The sequence below is a fragment of the Barbatula barbatula genome, assembly GCF_947034865.1.
Source record: "Barbatula barbatula genome assembly, chromosome: 25".
Lineage (NCBI taxonomy): Eukaryota > Metazoa > Chordata > Actinopteri > Cypriniformes > Nemacheilidae > Barbatula > Barbatula barbatula.
The window spans coordinates 4,462,181-4,484,370 of NC_136788.1; the positions used below are offsets into that span (position 1 = coordinate 4,462,181).

The 22,190-nt window shown below is 40.1% G+C and overlaps 1 protein-coding gene across 3 annotated transcripts; it reads left to right on the forward strand.

Annotated features, from left to right (window-relative positions):
- The first annotated feature begins 148 nt into the window (after positions 1-148).
- Positions 149-19,752, forward strand: glg1a (golgi glycoprotein 1a). Of its 3 annotated transcripts, none has more exons than XM_079450454.1 (27): positions 149-800; positions 3,856-3,885; positions 4,615-4,701; positions 4,782-4,997; positions 5,476-5,679; positions 5,761-5,832; positions 5,945-6,131; positions 6,204-6,415; positions 7,398-7,519; positions 8,503-8,604; positions 8,783-8,936; positions 9,037-9,069; positions 10,327-10,464; positions 10,625-10,711; positions 10,856-10,918; positions 11,209-11,322; positions 11,409-11,497; positions 11,723-11,840; positions 11,989-12,081; positions 12,665-12,802; positions 12,899-13,022; positions 13,231-13,373; positions 13,762-13,863; positions 13,935-14,042; positions 14,533-14,653; positions 14,745-14,851; positions 16,706-19,752. In XM_079450454.1, the coding sequence occupies exons 1-27, from the start codon at positions 492-494 to the stop codon at positions 16,871-16,873; spliced, it is 3,441 nt and encodes a 1,146-aa protein (XP_079306580.1). In that variant the 5' UTR covers positions 149-491; the 3' UTR covers positions 16,874-19,752. The 3 variants fall into 3 exon arrangements, with proteins under 3 accessions (XP_079306580.1, XP_079306581.1, XP_079306579.1); XM_079450453.1 differs by having other exon boundaries at positions 369-800; positions 9,037-9,081; XM_079450455.1 differs by lacking the exon at positions 9,037-9,069 and having other exon boundaries at positions 199-800.
- Positions 19,753-22,190: the final 2,438 nt, after the last annotated feature.

The window sequence follows — 22,190 nt, forward strand, 5'->3', positions numbered from 1 at the left end:
ACGTGACCGCTGCATGCTTCTTCAGCTGCGACATACACAATCATTGACACGTGAAAATAACATTAATAAAAAAATATCTGTAGAATAAGATTGCATCACTGAGGAAATCAAATAAACAAAAATAACATTTCGATCCTTCCCGGCCAATGAACGAGAACATCCGGGACTATTAACCCCGCCCCTTTCCATGTCTGTTTCATGCTAATTGTTGTGTTTGTTCTGTCGGAAGGAGATCGATCAAGTGACCCATCGGCTCTTTTCAGTCGACGTGGCCGATAGTTGAGCCCGATCACTGCGGCGCCCGGGTCACGACCGTAACTCAGCACTGCTTTATGGATAACTGACGCATCGTACTATGGAGGAGGCTTCCGCTAATGAATATTAATAAGGACACGTTACCCGCCTTCTACGAAACGACGTAAGCGGCGCTTATTCATACGCGAGGAGCCACGCCTACGTCGTAGTAGGATTCGTAATTTCGCCCAGCGAAGATGGCGGCGTGTAGACGTGTGCAGCGAGTTCTGCTGTTGATGTTCCTCTCCGGCTGGATATGTTGCGCTTACGGAGGCAAATCGCAGACCCTGGACGATGACAACGTTATGGATAATGTGGAGAGACGGAAGAATCAGGGGGGAGAGGGGAAAGCGCCGGCGGATGCGGCCTCGGACACGATCCGGCGCCGCGGTGCCTGGAAGCTCGCAGAGGAGGCGGCCTGTCGTGAAGACGTGATCCGGATCTGCCCCAAACACTCATGGAACAACAACCTGGCTGTGCTGGAATGCCTGCAGGACCCCAAAGACGTAAGAAAACGCGGCCGTTTGCGCGTTTTATTTAAAGTCTACGCCAGCACGTCAGCGTTGAAGTCAAACGAGAGCGATCGCGAGACTGTTACGTGCATGTAAGGGTGTGCTTGTGCGTTCGCGAGGTTAAATGTGATGTAGGCGCTGGAGAAGTATGTGCTCTATAGTATACAGTGCGTGTGCTGACATAATGTATAAATGACGTGAGACGATCTCAAGCTGCGTCGGCTTTCTGAATACGTGACGAGAAAAGGCCTCACGCGCACTAATGCACATGCAGTGACTGAGAGGCTTGACATCAGATACTGACAATTATAAATATCGAGTTTACGCGAAACACAATTCTTATTTATGGCCGTGCCTCAATCTCTAGTGTGTAGCTTACTTAAACAGAATTTTGTGACGTAACAGGCGAGCTCACTCGCTGCCCGCGTGACGTCGCGCACAAAACTCGTCGCTTCGTGACGTCACGCACACTCTCCGACTTATGGGAGTCTGTGATGTTATTTGTTTGCCCCCTAGACTCTAATTTGCTGGTGACGGCTTCTTTATTTGAATACTGTTTGTTGTCTTGGTTTGCCTATTGTTTGTTGACACACAACTGGATGTTTGAAGGACTGTATGATCACCAACATTTACATTTAGTCGTTTAGCAGACGCTTCTATCCAAAGCGACTTACAAAGAGTTCAAGGAGCAAATGGTCACAGTGTTTGCGTTCCCTGCAGGTGTTTGACCATTAAACACTGCGTGTCTAACAGATATGTCTGTGTCAGGTGAATACTGGTTACAGCTGAAGAACTTTCATTGCGAGTCGTGTCCTTATATGCTTGTTCTCATACTGAATGCTTCAGCTGTGTCACATAAAGCTCGTTCGTGCCGAAGAAGCAGTTTTCTGGATGTCTGTCACCTCCACAGACTTGTAATGTTTAACCCACAGAACCGGTCATCTGTGACACAAAAGATGACATTTTAGGAAAAATCTATCAATTTGTTCATCCAGTGGAAGACAATGGGGGCGAATGTTGGTCCAAACGGTTTTTCAGAACCGGTTTGAATGACATGAAGGCGAATAAATGATGAAAGAATGATCATTTTTGGGGATGACCAGTCTCTTAAATGCTCCTCGAATAGGGGTTAAAGATGAAGTTGCTGAACTTGCAGTATTTTTCTAAACAAAGCAAAAGTCACCAGATTGTTGAATGTTCATGAGGAAATATGATCAGGCTATAAAATATTGAAGACACATGCTATCCATTTTAAATGACTTCATTGCTTTGGATTGACTGACGCTCACACACACACAGTTCCTGTTACACACAGCATGAGAGGTGGAGTCAGAACAGGAACAGGTTGCTGTGTCTCGGATTGGATTTGCACGTCATTTTTAGTAACATTGTCACACTTATCAAGGCCTTCCGCTCAATGGGACTGAAGAGAATGCCATGCTGGAAATGAACGGCAAGCTGTTAACACTTGTGTGATGTGCCGATGATGCTTTCCATCTGGGCTTGTGTTTCGGCTGTTTAAATAAAGATCTGTATCAGGTTATTTCTGTACGACAGACCCTTCTGTTATTTGTTCATCACACACCCTCGGCTTGTAAATAAGAGCGTGCGTGTTAAGAAGAGCGATTTCTTAAGGGCGGAATGTTAATGTTGTGAAAATGCAGTCGGTTTGATTCAAGCTGGAAATGGCCTTTCATTTGTTAACTTTTAGAGACACACGCCGTCGTCAAACTTTCAGGCGCTTATGCCTTCGTCAGCTGTCATAGCTTTATTGTAAAATTGCCATGCCGAACATAGCTGGAACGCCATTACTGACAGTGATAAACAACCTTTGACTTTATTCTCTATAGCAGAGTGAATGCCGGAGGAAGGGATGGTTTAAAAAGTGTGTAAAGAGTGCGTGACTTTTTTGGACTGGCAGTGTATAGAGGTCGACCGATATGGGTGTTTCTCTGGCTGATTTTTAGAAATCATTTTCTTTGGCATAGGTGTTTTTGGCCGATATTTTCCATCTCATAAAATCGACGAATGGGTTTAAACAGCCATAAAAGAACGCCTACAGACATAATGCGCAAACAACAAGTCTGCATTAAAATTTTGGCTGAAGACTCAAAAGTTTGGTTTAATGACGATAAACGTACCAAGCAAGCAGAATGTTTTCTCTTCATTTCAGATTTCTAACACACACTTACAGTGTTCAGTGTGTCTCGGCTGTCAGAACAGGAAAAAGAAAGCCTCTCTATGTGTGTTTATCTGCCCCGGTTGCGTTCATTTGTAAATTGTGTGCACTTAGTTGGTCCATTTGATACAAAGATTGACCAAAACGCATCTTAATACCAAGTACAAACAGAGACCGACCCACAGACACATTTAAGCTATAGTGCACGTGTCGTCTTTAAACAAGGATTCTCCGTTTCACACGCCAGGGAGAGAAATTCTCCGGTACAGAAACAGTATTGATCACGTCAGAGTTTATAGCTATACAATACGGACAACTGTTATAATAAAGCCGCTGGGCTCATCGCCAGGTTTTGGTGTCCGTGCATTCATGTTCCCTAAACTATGAAGGCTCAATAACAATATAGTTCAAAAACGTTACTCGCATTCTCAAGCAGCATCATATTTTATCTATGAAATATACAAGGCTGGATGAAGAACGAAGGATACGAATAATTGCAGTCTTACTGTTTTCTTGTGAAGTTATCAGGCAGAGGGGGACATCAGTGTTATGTTGGATCCGGCCGAAGCCTTTACCGGGCCCTGAGCTGAATTTTATTTGGTGGTCCCCCTGTGCCCCCAATACTATTGAGTATTGTCAATGTTTGATTATTTGCACCTAGCACACCCAATTCTATTCGCAAGTTCTGTGATGTGTCTTTCTCTTTAAATGCTCCACACGCTGCCGACATGTTTGCGGCATTAACAAAAAACTTCTCTCGTTCTCGTTTGGTACGGCAGATAATTGTTGTTGTTGTCACGTTACAGGTGATGTGTAGGAGTGAGCCATCATCTTTCTGTTTATACTCTATTTTTTGTCATCTTTTTTTAGGAGACGGAAATCGCCGGAGAATGTAATCATGTAAGTGTTTGCATTTTATTTCTGTTGATGTTGAATAGTCTGTTTTAGGGCTTTGACATTTAACATGTTGGATTCTGCCTTTAATGGACCTGAAAATGTTTTATTTTCTCTTAAACAATAGGTTTATCATATATTTAAGATCTAGGCTTTTACATAAATATGATATAGATCAGGAGTGTATTGAAGCAAACATCTAAATGTTATCAGTCATAGAGTAGCTCCTAGTCTGTTTTTTTCTCACTTGCAAGACTACAATAACATGTTACTTCTATGTTGTTGAAATTTCGGTAGGCTGGTTTTCACATTGAGATAACCTAATTAAAACCTACAATTTCATAAAGTGACAAGTTATTATCATACTTAAGTTACAATGTATACACTTAAATATGCAGGCTCTGCAGCTCCCCCTTGTCTTTTATAGAGATGTGCAATAATCCGAAACCATCCAGATGAGGTCAAACAATGGCGATGAGATGATTATTTAATAATCGTGACAGCCCTTATAGATTATCAGATGAAAGGATACTTGATATTAACCTGAGTGGAAGATCTGAAAGGGATACTTCACCCATAAATGATACATTTAAACAGATTTGCAACAACTCGAAAGGTTTCATAACATTCAACATTGTTGGGTGAACTATCCCTTTAATGACATGATCTCAAGATGTTCATGCTGGTCCAGTCGTATCTTCTGTCAGATAAAATGGGTTTGTTCTTCTTTTCTAGCTGTTGTGGAATTACAAGTTCAACTTGACAAAAGATCCGAAGTTTGAGACCGTCGCCAGCGAGGTGTGCAAGAGTACCATCAGCGAGGTGAGTATGGATTCCCTGAATGTTTTGAATGATACAAATTGTATTAAAGTGAAAATGTTTATATGTATTTTTTAACGTAGATTAAGGAGTGCGCGACGGTGGAGCGTGGGAAGGGTTACCTGGTGTCTTGTTTGGTGGAACATCGCAGTAATATCTCAGAATACCAATGTAACCAGTACGTCACAAAGATGACCAGCATCATCTACAGCGATTTCCGCCTTATCTGCGGCTTCATGGAAAACTGCAAGGACGACATCAACACACTGCACTGTGGGAGCATCAACTTGGGCGAGAAGGTAAAACTCAAAGGGCCAGTCTGGAGTGCCAAGCATCCTAAGTACAGTCTATTTAAATGACAGTTTATTATTTTAACTTATGTATTCATTTGCCCATATAATGTTTATTCTAAAACATAAACCTACAAACGTCATCTCTTCATGATGCGTGTCTTGTGGTGAGGGAGTGAGACTGGTTCTAGCCATAGCTTCCAACGTCCAATAGATCCAATCTATTCCCGAAGGATGAAATTCAGCACCTCCCTACGTTTAATTTTGTGTCGTTTTACCCCCGATACGTCACAGTTCAGAATAAAACATCACTGCAACTTCTGTGACATGCCGACTTATAAAAAGCTATGTGAATTCATTTTATTTAAATGCCTTTTGAACAAGTAAAATAACAAATGTCTGAGCACAGTATTAAACTGCTATGAAGCTTCCATAATCCGTTTCATCATGGCATTGTGTTTTAAGCATTCTCTCTCTTTCCCTTCAGGATATCCACTCTCAGGGCGAGGTGATCGCGTGTCTGGAGAAAGGACTGGTGAGCGAAGCCGAAGAGCAGCCGGGTCAGTACACCATTAAAGAGGAATGTAAGAAAGCCATCATGCGCGTGGCTGAGCTCTCTTCCGATGACTTCCACCTAGACCGTCACCTCTACTTCGCCTGCCGCGAAGACCGCGAACGCTTTTGCGAAAACGTAACGTGAAACACTCTTGCTAATACGTGCCACCCGACGATTTTGCGTGCTATTAAATCTCTCGTTTCGTTTCTGTTTCAGACTCCAGCAGGAGAAGGAAAGGTCTATAAATGTCTTTTCAACCACAAGTTCGAGGAGAGCATGTCAGATAAAGTATGTTTGTTTTATTTCATTTCACATTTAAATGATTTATACACACTGCATGCACGTGCAGTATTAGACCGCGAAGTCTTGTTTTACGAATATGCGTCTTCGTGATCCGCAGTGTAAGGACGCCCTTTCCACTCGCCAGAAGCTAATAGCTCAGGACTATAAGGTCAGCTACACGCTGGCTAAAGCTTGCAAACCAGACCTGCGCAAATTCCGCTGCAACATGGATGCGGCGATGCCACGGGCCCGAGAGGCAAAACTCTCCTACCTCCTGCTGTGTCTGGAGTCAGCCGTACACAGAGGTAAAGCTGTGCGTGTATTTGTAGTGGAACGACGATAATGTTGTACACTAAATCTCATGGTTTGTTTTGCAGGTCAAACGGTGAGCGGTGAGTGTCAGGGGGAGATGTTGGACTACAGGCGGATGCTGATGGAAGATTTTTCCCTCAGTCCTGAGATCGTGCTGCACTGCAGAAACGAGATCGACACTCATTGCTCCGGCCTCCACCACAAGGGTCGAACCCTCCACTGCCTCATGAGAATGTCCCGGGACAAGGGCATCTTTGAAGGCCACTGCCAGAAAGCTGTGAGTTTTTGTATGAGCATCGTCTTGCTGGACGGTATACTGGCAATGCTAATGAATGCGTTAACTTTTTTCTGCGTCTGTTTGACTGTCTAATCTGTTTAATCTTTGGACGGTGATTCGCACGGAGGGCGAGGGGTTTCAGGGCTAGCAGGCGAAAGTTGGCATGTTACCAAATCATCTATTCTGCCTATTATGGTTGTTAGTTTAGCAAAATTATAAAAAAGGTTAATTTACGGCTGTCAAACGATTAATCGCAACTAATCGTTTACTAAATAAAAGTTTTTGTTAACGTAAAATATGTGTGCTAACTGTGTATAATAATGATGTATATATAAATACAAACACTTCCATGTTCAGTTCTAAGGAAAGCCAAAAGTTAGTCAATAACTGTTGAGCAGTTTTAATGTCATTTGACATACAATGAATATACAATAATATATTAATATAATTCCAATATAAAATAAATTGTTATAGCCACAAACAGACCGGAAGTTAACTTTGGGCCAGGTGTGTGTGGTCCCGATGATTACATTTAATAAAAATGTTTTCAAAATTAAAAAAACGGTTCGATATCATCCATAAAAACCCATATCGGTTCACCCTTTTTTTTGGCATTTTAAGAAACAACCAACACCTTGAAATGACAACATTTTCATGCACTTTGTATATTTTAGATGTAGCAGTGGGCCAGTTTGCTCCATCCTTGTTTTATTTCTCAGCACTTATTAATATTCACATCTCGTAAATAATGCATTTTTGGTTATATCGTCCAGCCCTCCTTGCTAGATGGTGTTGTTTAATTCGACACGGATGAGTACGTTTGTGCTCTTTCACCGTGTCTTAGTTCCTCTTGTTATTAATGAACTGAGGTGGAATTCATTCATTCATGAATGCGTGTAGCTCAGTTTTCATTCATATTAAATCCGGCGGCGGCTGTGATGAACGATGCTGATTATGGCTTCAACTGTCTGTATCCCATCAGCTCCAGACACTGATACAGGAAACGGACCCCGGGGCAGACTATCGCATCGACCGCGCTCTGAACGAGGCCTGCGAGTCCGTCATACAGACCGCCTGCAAACACATCCGCAACGGAGATCCCATGTGAGTGAATTTGTGTTTTCATTAAGTATACAGTTAGTCTGTCTTTTAGTTTATTTTATACTTAGCTTAAAAAAACTAAACTAATAATCCATTTCAGATTTATTGTGGTTCTTAAGTAACTTTATAAAATGTTTATTCATATTTCATTTCCATATTACATTTTTATGCACATGTCAGATACTTATTTAAAGCGACTTGTTTTCCCCCAAATCCATTCGCTGCTACACTTTAAGTTTCACTATTTACAACTGTTATTCATATTAACAGATTTGTGTCCTTTTTTATTTACATGATCAACACTGCTTAAGAAAAGCAAATAGTGGTTTGTTAAAGCAAAGGGGGGTTGACATACTTGTAACAAGGACTGTTGTGCCACATCATATAATAACGTGAACTGTGTTTTCACTCTTGCCAAACCAGTTTGACAGTAAACATTTCAGTCTGTTGATTTTGCTGGGTTGTGTGTCACATGTATGTGATACTTAAAACCTAAAGGGAAAGTTCATCCAAAAATAAACATTATTTCAAAAAAGTTTCTGTATACATTTCTTTGTTTGGTTGAACACAGAGAAAGATATTTGGACAAATGATTGTAACCAAACAGGTTGTGGACACAGTAGAAAAAACAAAAGACGATATTTTGAAGAATGAAGGAAAGCAAACAGTTCTTGGGCACTTTTGACTACCATTGTCATTTTTCCTACTATGGGAGTCAGTGGGGTCCCAGAACTGTTTGGTTACAAGCGTTCGTCCAGATATCTTCCTCTGTGTTCAACCAAACCAAGATATGTATACAGGTTTGGACAACTGGAGAATGAGTAATTCATGACGTCATTTTCATTCTTGGCTGAACTATCACTTTTATCACGTGTACCCAACACGGTCATATTAAAATCTATTTAAAATTCATGGACTTTTATCATTTTAATGCGTGTAGAGAAGAGGTGCTTGCTTTAGGATGATGGTGAATGTTGTGTGTTTAGGATCTTGTCGTGTCTTATGGAACATCTGTACACGGATAAAATGGTTGAAGGCTGTGAACAGCGATTACTGGAGCTACAGTACTTCATCTCCAGAGACTGGAAGTGAGTGAAAACTTACATTTTCTGTGTACCCAGCTCATCATCTTGACATGCAAGATCTCATCCAGGATCTTTCAATTCCATAACATATTTTGAACTTGAACATTAACCAACAACCATGTAACGATGAAATCGACAGCTGTAAAACAGATTCTCTGTTTTTCTGTCATTTTGCTTGTAGGCTGGACCCCATCCTGTACAAAAAGTGTCAGAACGACGCCGCTCGCATTTGTCATACTCGCGGCTGGAACGAGACCAGCGAGTTCATGCCACCCGGGGCCGTTTTCTCCTGTCTGTACCGCCACGCTTACCGCACAGAGATGCAGGGCCGACGGGTACGAGCGCTTTGTGAAACATATTGAACACTGTACTTATTTTTAAGATGTAACTGATGGTAAGAATAGCTTATCTGACGCTTCCTGAATGTAACCGTAGGGTGCATCAGAAAGTTCAGATGTAAATACGAAAGTAAGTGCGAGTGTAAGTATCCTCTGGTGCTTTAAGGGACTGAATCTCACGGGTCCTGCTGAGCTTATGTCCAGGTCACTATATCCCAAAACATCAAATGCAGAATACAGGAAGTTTGATTTGCATGAGGGGAATGATGTCTGTTTCAGTGCAGTATTGCTATCCTGCTTTATTAGTTTTTTTAAATGTCTAGTTTTTCTTTAAACGAAAACACAGACATGGGTATTTGAATACAGTAATTCTCATTATCAGCATGTGAACAAAAACATTTAAAGCTACAATCTGGAAAGTTAACCCATGACCAATGGGCTAGTTGCACAAGATGGCGCCGGCAAGCTTTTTGCAAAACCAGGGTCGGCAGACTAATTTCCGGTCGTATAACGCTATCAAGATGTTTTGCCTCAACCAAGTGCTCAGAAATGTAAAAAGAGGATATATTACTTCTAAAGACACCCATATTTGCCGGCACAAATTCCCGTACAATAGCTACGTTTACGGAGACACATCGGATTGATTTTATTTATATTGTGCAAACAGCACGTAAAAAGTGTACAGTTTATAAAGGCAGAGTAATGTCTCGGAGTAATGACATTGGTCCATGCAAAGCTAGCTAGTGTTATACGAACGGATATTACTCTCCCGACCATGGCATACCAAGAGCTCACCGACACCATCTTGTGAAACTAGCGAATTACATAAGAACAATGTTGAAAACCCATTTGAGATTAAAGTTACGAAATCCGTTTGATGTCATTTAACTTCAGCATGCATGCAGAAAAACACGTAATCTGCAATTTTATGTTTCAAACAGAGAGGCAAAAGCTACAGATTGCAGCTTCAAAGCTTGTTATTTACACTCTCGCTGTCATAAAACATAATCTTTAGGCCCATTATTTGGTTTTTGTAGTGATATTAGCTGGACATGTGTCGGACGGGCTTGGTGACGTTCACCCTTATAGTAAACAGGCTTAGCTTTAAAATGCATGTGAGAAACAAACTATCAGTCTCTTTCTCTCTTTACAAGGACTGATAACCACATTCACGGCTTGGGTTATAAATGTTGTATTAATAGGTAATTTGCTCAAATGATCAGGGTTTTGGGGTAATCATTTTACACATTTAATTCTAATATCAATCGTGCGAAATTCAAGACAATCAGAGACAGATTTAGAGGAGTGTTTGAGTTTGGTTGGTTGTGGGTCTGTTCATGCGATTGCACATAAATGCGTATACTGACTCATGAGAGTGAATCTGTAGTTATCTCGGGACTGTAAAACGGAAGTTCAGCGGATCCTCCACCAGAGGGCGCTGGATGTTAAACTGGATCCCGAACTGCAGCAGCGATGCATGACGGATCTCGGAAAGTGGTGCAGTGAAAAGACCGACACTGGACAGGTCAGTAGCATGATATAGATATATTGCCAAATATACGACGCAAAACAATTTAAGTTTGTCAGATGAATTGGATTTTTACATTGAAAATGACACAACCAACATGCATATGTTGCACATTATACGTGCAACTTAATTGACACGTTGCTTTGTTGTTTTGCAGGAGTTGGAGTGTTTGCAGGATCATTTGGAAGATCTCGTCCCTAACTGCCGTGATGTCGTCGGAAACCTCACTGAACTGGAATCTGAGGTATAACATTTATCGTTGTATTGACGTTTTGCTGGCGTTTCGCACTTAAATGGAAAAAGCCTCGATGTTGAGTCTGTGTGCATTCAGTGCTGTGGAGTTGAGATCCGTAGGGTGATTTTCATGTCTGTGTTTGTGATCTTTTAGGACATTCAGATTGAGGCTTTGTTGATTCGAGCTTGTGAGCCCGTCATTCAATCTTACTGTCATGTAAGTCACACGCCTAATTTATTTCTATTAGTTATTAAGGCTGCAATCCATAGCATCAAATTGTAAACATATTTAAAATGATGACAAAAAAACATTTAAAAGCAAATATAAATATCAAAATATAAACTTAGAGGTTGCAGTGTTTTGTACATTTTTACGTAAAAAAAGGCATATACATGCATGGTGATATGGTATAATTTTCTATTAGTATGTGTATCTCAATAATAATAATTTGTCTTATAATAATAATAATAATAATATCTCTCTCTCTCCTCCTGTCTGTTTGGTAGGAGGTGGCTGATAATCAGATAGACACCGGGGATCTGATGGACTGTCTGGTTGCCAATAAGAACCAGAAGGAAATGAATGAGAAATGTGTTGTCGGAGTCACACACTTCCAACTGGTGCGTCTCCCCGTCACATCTTCCTTTTCATTACCGTTGTCTTTTTGTTCTCTCTTTTCAATCCACCATCTCTCCATCATCCTCAGATCCAGATGAAGGACTTCCGCTTCTCATACAAGTTCAAGATGGCGTGCAAGGAGGACGTGCTCAAACTGTGTCCCAACATCAAAAAGAAGTGAGAGCAAACGTTCGACCGTTAAATCTGTCAGAGATCGCCTGTTAGTTTTCGCCTAAATATGGAATAAGGAGCATTTCCCACCAATGCTGTATTTAACAAGGATGATGTTGAATGAATGTAATGAAAATACAACGGAGATGTGGTCGTTGATGTGAATGAAATGTCTTCTAGTGGGGATGAACGCATGGATGAAGTGTGGTAAGATGTTTGGTTTCTTCTCAGGGTGGATGTGGTGATCTGTCTCAGCACCACTGTCAGGAACGACACACTTCAGGAAGTTAAAGACCAGCGGGTTTCCTTGAAATGCCGCAAACAGCTCCGAGTGGAAGAGCTGGAGATGGTGAGTGTTTTGAACCATTCTTCTGCTCCCTTCTTGTTAAACGATACAGTATTGTTGCTCTCAGCGTACTGTAGGTAAATATTAGCATTCATTGTGTGATACGTTTCCACATGAGGAAGTTGAGGTTTGTAAATGTTGTGTTGTGCAGTCTGAAGACATCCGTCTTGAGCCGGATCTGTACGAGAGCTGTCGACAGGACATCAAACAGCACTGTCAGAATGTGGTGTTCGGAAACGCTCAGGTAACATCTCACACCTTCCCCTTATATCCCTGTTACATATCAGCGCCTGGTTGATACCTAGACCGAGTTTGTTAACATTAGTAAATGTATTAACCAACGCAAACTAACAGAGAATGACATGCTCCGAAAGTCTGCGCCATGCTTGCTATATCCAGTGATTTTGGTTATGTTACTTCATTATAATTTTTTGTATCACTCAGCTCAAAGATCAGTCTAAGTTACGAACCCTGTGCATTGACAGACAAGGTGATAATTCATATTTAAATGCCGGAACATTCAGTAAGTGACAAATGTTTGGACTCGGCACTAAAGATGCAGAGACATGCGATGCTGCACTGGGTCATAGCCAGACCTCGCGTGCATCATAAATAATATTCTTGCCGGCACAGTTCATACCCGTCTGCTAAGCCTATAACCAAAATGGCATGACGTCCATATTGCATAACACCCCTGGGAAGATTTGACTGTGAGATTGGTAGTCAAATCAGGCTCTTCCTATTGAAGCATTGGATCTTCGACTATTTTAGGTTTTAAAGCTCGACTTGTATGTATTGTTGTGTGATATTTTGTTTTTGTGCAAAAGGTGATCGAATGTCTGAAGGAGAACAAGAAGGTGTTGCATCCACACTGTCATCAGAAGGTCTTCAAACTACAGGAAACCGAAATGATGGACCCAGAACTGGACTTTCAGCTCATGAGGGTTTGCAAGCAGATGATCAGGGTGTGTGTCTTGACCATTAACAACTCGTATGACTTGTACGCTTCATGTTCACTTGTTTGAATGCGTTCGAATTGTGTCTTCTGTGAAATCCTACAGCGTTTCTGCACCGAGACGGATTCAAAGAACATTTTACAGTGTCTCAAACAAAACAAAAACAGCGAGCTTATGGACCCTAAATGCAAACAGATGATAACCAAAAGACAGATCACCCAGAACACAGGTACAACCATTACTACAACCACACACTGTTTACAAGAGAGCAAACATAATTTGTTTGACATCAGTTTAGTCTTCGAATACATGTTTCAAGACTCAACAAACGCACCGTGTAAAAACAGACAGATGACAACAAAAACACGGAGGTGGAGTTGAACTGGCTTTAATTCATTCATGTGCAGAATGACACCCTCTGTTGATCTCTATTTTAGATTATCGTCTGAACCCTGTGCTCAGGAAGTCGTGCAAGGCTGACATCCCCAAATTTTGCCAGAGCATTCTGAACAAGGCCACGGATGACAATGAGCTGGAGGGAGAGGTTATCTCCTGTCTCAAACTCAAATATGCAGACCAGGTTCGTAGCCGCCTGAACACATCTGTACAAAAGTGCGTTCACACTGAGAACCAGTACAGCAACTTGAACCCATTTAGATTTTCATGAGTTGTGCGACAAATCGAGTAAATGTGAGTTTTTTATGAATGTATTTTACCATTCGCCATGAAATGTGTGGGTGCCGATCTGGCATTAAAAAGTACGTTTTTACTGACCGTCATAAGAATCTCAAGAAAAATACTGAATGGATGTACATTTTTTGGAGAACTGTTTCTTTAAGGTCATGCGAATGAGCAGTGTGATGGGCGGAGCTTATATGAGCCATTGTGTGACCGATATGATGTTTGCAACATCTTTTAGTTTTATTCACTCGATGACTCACTAGAGAAAAACGTGTCTGTGTGTCCAGCGTCTTTCTCCGGACTGTGAGGATCAGATCCGTGTGATCCTGCAGGAGTCTGCTCTGGACTACAGACTGGACCCGCAGCTGCAGCTGCAGTGCTCTGATGAGGTAACATCCACCTTGTGAGCATCTTCATCTGAGACGCTTGCAGTGACTGACCGTGTGTGTGTGTGTGTCAGATCCCACGGCTCTGTGCGGAGGAAGTGGCGGCGCAGGAGCAGACGGGTCAGGTCGAGGAGTGTCTGAAATTTAACCTGCTGAAGATCAAACACGAAGGCTGTAAAAAAGTAAGACCTCTTTCCACTCAAATGTGCATTATAGCATGTCTGTCTCATGCCTTAATCTTCTTCACCTCAGTAACAGTAATGCATTTTTTTGTAATAAATAAACAATGATATGAGAAAAGAAAATCGGGATTTATTGTTTTCGAAATTAAGATTTTATTAGTCAGTATGTATGTGGCGTGCTTATTTATATGTATATATGAATACGCAAACATACATGTAATATATAGTCAAGAAATATAAGTAATATAATTTGCATGATGTATAAAAACATATTTAAATAGAAATGATTTATCATCGACATTTTATATCAACGCAAACATTTATTTTCGAGTCGATTAATCACGACTTATCAATTTGATGACACAACTTTATTTATGTTTATTATCATGTGTGTACTATCAAAACTCGTTGAGGGTAAACGTAACAGTCATCTAGGTTCCATGTAATCGTTCCCTTACGCTTGCAATGTCCTGACACTTTCCCACTTTAGGAGGTTCTGAACATTCTGAAGGAAAGCAAAGCAGATATTTTTGTGGATCCAGTTCTACACACGGCCTGCGCTCTGGACATCAAACACCAGTGTGCCGCCATCCCACCGGGCAGAGGAAGACGTATGTAATTCTCACGCGGGACGATGATCTTACTCCGCTAATCACTTTATCGGTGGTGATGATGATTGGCGTTTATGTGTGTTTTGTACAGAGATGTCCTGTCTTATGGAAGCTCTTCAGGACAAGCGTGTGAGACTACAGCCTGAGTGTAAGAAGAGATTACAGGATCGCATCGACATGTGGAGTTTTGCTGCCAAGGTAAACGCACATCAGAATGTAACTTGCCTCCAGCCTCTGTTTGTCGAATAAGTCGTGAGGCCGTTCCCCTTATTCTTGTGTCTAGAGCTGCTGTTTGCAAGAAGATTGTACCAACATTTGTAAAACAAGCTGATTTTGTCAAAAGAAACGGTCACATTAGACTTTCAATTCTATTGACTTCCATTCATATTAGTGCTGTCAGATCCAACATAAATGTTTGTGTTTATATTAAACAAATATCAACATAAATATTTAACTAAAACATGGTTTACATTACATTACTGTAAATACATAATATTCCCATTTATAAAGTATATACATGCATGTTTGTGTATTCATATATATATATATATAAACATGCCAAAGACAAACATTTGGGATTTGACATCATTCACGCATGTAAACGCTGCAGACCCTATTCACAAAAGATACGCTTTACAGTTTATTGAACCTTAACCTACAAATTCGTATCATGTGATGACGTGTGGCCAATAGATGATCAACGCGTGACAGGTGAAGAAAACACTGAAAAGAATTTTCTTGTACTCTCAATTTAATGCAAAACAGCAGGGCTAGTCAACTGGCAGCCGGCGGGCCAAATGCGGCCCGCCAATCATCTTTACCTTGGCCTGCCTTCACATTTCAAATAAGCGAAGAGACTTAAAAAAAACACCTTGAGACGCCTCAACGCTGCTACATTCAATACAGAAGTAATATTCATAACAAATAAAAGTGATTTGATCGGTCTGTCCATCTTATTTGTAACGTTATAATCGGCAATCCACAGCCACGGGCAGTCGGTTTGCGCACGCGATAGGTGGCGTTCCAAAACACGTCTTGTGCCCTTGAAAGTTACTGCAGGAAGGCTACACCACGTGAACGGTTGTCTAAGATAAGGAAAAACTGTGTTATTTGATGTAAATTTACGAAAACAGTTGTTTATCTCCCTCCAGAACTCGCACTACAAAGGATCTGCCCTATTAAGTGCATGGGGCACATAAGTGCGATTGGAATTCACTTGAAGATGCGATAAAAGTGTTCAGTTTTTTGCACAGATCAACGGATTCTTTTTATAAGACGCCAGTTTAACGTCGAGGGGCAGGGATTACATTTGTGCTGAAAATATTAGCGTTTTTGACTTTCCTTGATTTTTGAGTTTTATTAGTTCAACCAAATCTATTCCTAAATATCTCCTTGAAAAAACAATGCCACCCACATCTTGGTTGATGGACTGGGGTGAGTAAATGAACAGCTATTTTATCTTTGGGTAAACTAATGCATCAAGGAATATAAAATACAATCAAAAAGACAAAATCCCTTTAAATTAAATATGCAGTCAGATATTGCATGTGCCTTTTTATGATGTTTTAAAATATGATCTAAAAGTAACGGCAACAAAATGGAATAAATAACAAAAATACAAAATTACAGAAGAAATGAGGATATGGTAAAAAAACTGGCTCGCATCCCATTTATACTCTTAGAATCTGTCCCTCAAGGAAAAATAGTTGAACACCCCTGATATATAGCTTGAAAATAACAAAAGCGACACAAACTGTACAAATATGTCGTAATATGACTTATTTAATAAAAAAACAGACATTTTTTTTCTGTTTTTGTTTCAGCACATTTTGCATATGCTTGGTTGTCTGTTTGTAAATCAATCATTGACATAGTTAAACGTGTATTTTCTTGATATCCAATGTCAGGCTCACGATTGTTCTTTACCGGTTTCATGTTATGTATGTGTATTGTGTTTAAGTATTTTTATGACTATCAGTAAATGATCGTGGTATCTATGAATATCGACGTCGCTATAGCTTTTCTCACATTTTTGTGTTGTCTCTTTAATAGGTAGCGCCTGCCGAAGGTTTTTCCGACTTAGCCGGTCAGGTCTTTACGTCCCCCGCCAAGACGTACATCCTAAGCATGCTGGCGATGTCCGTGGTCCTGCTCTTCCTCATGGGTCTGCTGTGCGGTCGCATTACCAAGCGTGTGACGCAGGAGTTGAAGGACAGGTAGAAAGCGGGCCGACATGCAGGGGAATGGCTTCGGCTCCCCCTGCAGGCCAACACGGCCCATTACACCCCACACACCATTCTCCGTCCTGGGCCGGGGAAGGACACTGGGGTCGCTTAAGCGAACTTGACGGAGGGGAAGGGTGTTTAGACTCGTGCTGTGTGTGCATTTTTGTGGTGCCGCCAACGGCCACAATGGGACCCAGATTTAATTGCTACACACTTTGTTTTTGTTTTCCCTGACTGTGCTTGTCCAACGTCATCGCCTGAATCTCAACGAATAAACCTGCCTGCTGCGGACCGACGAGTGTCCTTCCCGCCCGCTTCTGAGCGCATTTGCGTTCTCTGCGAACACGAGCCAGCACCAATCAACTCTGCTCTCTTCAACTACAAGCATTAATGTCAGAGACTTTGTTTTTCTTTCCCACTGAACGCTTTTATTTATTGTTGACGCTTGGCTGTTTTGGATTGTGGTAGCAGGGAGTTCCGTGTCTTTTCGCTTTTGTTCTCATTTCGCTTTTTGTTTACTGCTTGATACTTGTGCACAGGCGGCAGATTGTCGCAGTTTGTGACACAAACGTTTAAGGAAGCAGCCAATTGCTGAATATGTGCTTACTCACAACTGAACGGATGTGTGTTTGTGCCTTTCTGCCCGTCCTAGCGAGAGAATTTTATTTTTTATTATGTCAATGAATTTGTTTCATCATGGGTTGGGACATTTCCTACCAGTCTTTCTGTTTTGGGTTGGCTTCTTGGTTGCATATGGCGCGAATATACGGCGCTTGTCAGTTTCCAACATTGGTGTTGTCTTAACCGAGCCGCCGGCGCCAGATTTACAGCCCTAAGGAAACGACAGATAATAAAGATTCCAATATGTCCATTTGTGATGACATCGCAAATCAAATGGCACGGGCTGAGCTCATGATAGGAGACGTCCAAGTTTATTTGCGGGAGAATGTGTCCCGCTCACTCGCGTTGGCCGTGTTATAGAAGTATCCGATCTGACGTTAGCTCTCTGGGGGTCGGCTGATCATATTTTCATAGTGCCATTCTATCGGACCTTTGATATCTGTGAATAAAATTCATGCTGTCGACCTTCACTCACGTCTTTGTCATCATTATGTTTACATTCAGATGTTATAAAGTGAAGGTCATTATAAGGGCGGTGGACTTTGTTTTAAACACTCCATGTTTTGGAAATAAGCATCTCCTCGCAGTTGGTCATATTGCTGTGATTTTAAAATCATTGCCGTCCTTTATCTCCACAGTTTTGAAGTTATATTTTGCTTTTCCCAAACGCGAAATGGATTGGTTACGGAGGGTTGTGGTCTATTATGAACCGTATTACTGTTCAGTCACGTAAATACGGTTCATTGAAAATCACAAACGGTTATTGTCAAATGAGTTGCTTCTTTATTTCATTCGTACCTTCTGACTTTTTTTCTATTCATATGGTCGTAAATCCTTTCATTCTTTTATACAATGGAACGATGTTACTGTACCTCTGCGTCTCTGCCTTTCAGTTGTATCGCTCGGTTTATATGCTTTTGTACAAAATGACATTAAAGTGGTCTTTGGTTATCGTGTTTGTGCATCCAAGCTGTGCTTTAAAAAGCTGAATTCATGTCATAACGCATCTGTACTGTAAATAGCTGTAACATATATTATCAGAGGATTATGGGTATTGTGACAAACTCTGCCTTAACTTTTGAAGTTTTCTTTGCCAAGATCTTGGTCAGTCATGGGTAGCACCCTTAAACAAGAACAGGAAAGGATACATTCCAGGTAACTAAAAGAAACATAATTTATTCTGGTAAATCGGTTTAAATGACTTCTGTCCGGTGGAATGTATCCTAGTTTTGAAAATCAGAAGCAATTTGGATGCGAAACATATGATGTATATTTGAGGTAATACACCAAATGCGCTTTTTTTATTCTATGTTCCTGCGTCATATTGATCAGTAAGTTTGCGATTTGGGTTTCTGGCCAAAAAGAACCATTTTCGAAGCTAAAGCGGTCCCGCTTTTCTCTTCATTTCAGAATTTTTCTCACTTAGCCGCATATACTGTACTTTCTTTTCTACATCCACTGTTGTGTTTTCATTGTTTTGAAGTGTATATTGATACAAATTACTTACACTTTGGTATTTGTAGGTATAACCATATTTCAATCACAGGAACCCATAAGGTCTCACACAAGTAATTCAATTTTAACAAGTATTGATTGGTTTGGGTTAAAACTGGACTTTTAAGTATCTGAAGATCCCATTTTGGTTGATACATACAATTGGTTGTTTACTAAGATGAAACGTGCGCCACAAATTTAAGGATTTAAGTAAAGAAAACCATCATTTGTAAAAAAAAATTATAAATAAATATACTTTTGCATGTGGTGTCAAAAATGAAATGTTGGGTAAATATGCGTCATCGTCAAGAGAAATCATAAAGGCTTCATTTTGAGGTGAAATGTATCCCCGATGTAGTCTTCCTCACATAATGTTGTATTCATGCAAGTGCACAACCTCTAAGTAGTTTGTATCAATGCCGTAAGTTTGTAGCTGTGACGTTGACTGGATGAAACTGGGTAACTATTTGGTCAACTCTTCATTGTTTTGTTTTTGAACGAGTTCAACTAACACTGGTGTATCGGTCATCTGCACACACCGCCCCTTCACAACCACTGCTTCCTGTCTGTCAAATCAACGTGGTTTATGATGGAAATGATAAATGATTGCGATGAATTGTTTTTGTATTTTCTTTCAGTGTACAAATTTATTATGAAAAGTACAGATATAACAGAATAACTCGAGCTTTTTTGTCTTTCTTTTTATGATCTGTAATTTGATTTGGACCGGTGATAATAAAATTGATCTGATGGTTTGTATCTGCTGTACATTTCTTCATGTTTCTTTATAAATGACTACTCTGGAATCACATTTCGTGTTTCGGCATCCTAAAGCAGGATACAACGTATTGTGGTTGTCCTTCTGAAATCTTTGTATTTTGTTGTTTTTCCATCATTTATGTTTGTTTGTCACACTGGGTATTGCAAATATCTAACCAATAAGAAGTTAAAAAGTGCCTGTCATATTTGACAACATGGTATTCAATCATTTAAAAAGTACAGTGGTTTTTCATTTTTAAAAAATGTGAATTTGGACATCTCAGATTTCAGAAGGACGGCAACGATATGTTTAATAATTAGATGCCTTTCCTTCATTTCAAATGAAGTTGATATCAGAAAATGGTTTGTTTCACTTATGTAGTAGGTATCACACAAACATGACTGTAAATATAAAAAAATGAAAGTCTTTTATTTTATAAAAAAATGTTTTAACATCTCCGTGTAAGTGCCGTATATAGCCTTGCTTACACAAGCACACGTCAGGAGTGTGGACATGGCATCTTCATGGTCTTGTGTGGGCTGAATCACACCACGGTGTAACATTCCCTTTGAGTTTCTATGTTTCTGTTGTGTGGCAAATCTAAGGTATCCTAAGGTAAAGCTGCATAAACATCTGTCGAATTGAAAAGAAATGTGTAAAGACCAATTGTAAATAATCCTGGTCTAGAAGCTCTTCCACTACAAATAACAACAGCAGAACATTTAAAGGCTATTAAAGTATAAATCGCTGATGTCCTTCTGGAACTTAGTATCTCCATATTTCATGTTTGAATTTTTTGCCATAATTCATTGTTTGTCACAATTAAAAATTATTAAAAAAGTGCTTGTTAACCTTCACAACGCTGTATGCAAATATTTCCATTTCCTAGAGAAATTGTGAATTTAGACAACCAAAGGTCTAAGGACAGCGACGATGGGATTTCCCTGATGGCCCACATACAGTACATCTGGAAAATGTCTTTTTGATATCTGCAAGACATTTTTTTTATTATTGTGTGCACATCTGCAATACGTAAGATGTGACCATGGACAACAAAACCAGTCTTAAGCACGGGAATATTTGTGGCAATAGGTATGAGTCAACACCTAAATATATAAAAACTTTATTTTTGTGACTGGATGCAACAAAAATGGTGGGAAACACGCCTACAAACATGGATCCCTGCTGCCTGCTGTTTGGGAATGATCCACTCAAGTTTGCTATCTTTGTAAACCTTCGAATTTCGAGTTCATCTGCTCTCCTCAATCTCATAACAGCGGTAAGATAATAGAGAGCGTTTAAACAATCTTGTTTCTTCTTATCAACGCCTGCTACTCCACCTCTGATGGACAACTTTAAAAACAGCCAAGAATTGCCCAATCCTCCCAAAACACACTTCAAAGCTTATTTATTCAGCCCTTAGATGATGTTTATATCGTAATTTCCAAGAATTGACTTTTGGTTTTCACATAGAAATCTAGAAGACGTCTGTAGGATGCTTATGATTGAATGTATGTAAAACTCCCCTTTCTAAGATGTTTAGAAGACGTTTTTACGCAGCAGATGTTTTCCAGATCTTAAGCAGACACCTGTGCTATCTGGTATGTGACCAATCAGGTTTACATTTTTTTTGTAGGGATTCGTTAATAAATTATCTTAAAACTTGACTGCTATATAAACATAGAACACCCTTTTTCACAAAATGTTTTAATTTAAAAAGTATTGAACAAATATGTTTTTGTATTCATGGAGGAACTATAAATTGGGTGGGAAAGATCAGAAAAAATGGTTTTAAAGCCTTAAATGATTGATAAAGTCATTAGACAAAAGGCATACTTCTTTATTAATCGATAAGTAGTGACATACATAAACACTTGTGTGTCAAATCAATTTGGTTTAACTGAGATCTATAGGACCTGGAAATGTGTGTCAGCATTAGAAATCACTTCCCCCTCTTTCACCTTCACTAGTCCTTGCCTGTGGAATGATCTTCTAAATGCAGTCCGGTCAACCACATCTCTGCCCTTTGAAGTGAGCAGTGCACAGTGATGCTCGCATCCATTCGCTCTTGAAATCTGCCATCTTTGCTCATGCTCACTCACTGCATCGAGTGCCTCATTTCACTTTATGGTGTTAAAGCGCCCTCCAAAAATATCCAGAAATATTAGCAATATATAAGTAATTGGTGCACGAAACATCGCTTTGTAAATGTCCCTTTGTTGTTTCTAACTGCATGGTAGGCTACCACAATGCATTTCTGACATTAAGAATGTGTCATGTGCTATAAAACTAAAACAGTATTCGCTGACCTAGAAAACTTGTTCAGTGCTTTGAAATCTTGTTAAACTTCTGCATTTTAAAACGTTTAAACATACTTTTAACATTGGCTAAGCATAAATGCTTTGCAGGAAATAAAAATCGAGGAAAGAAATTACTT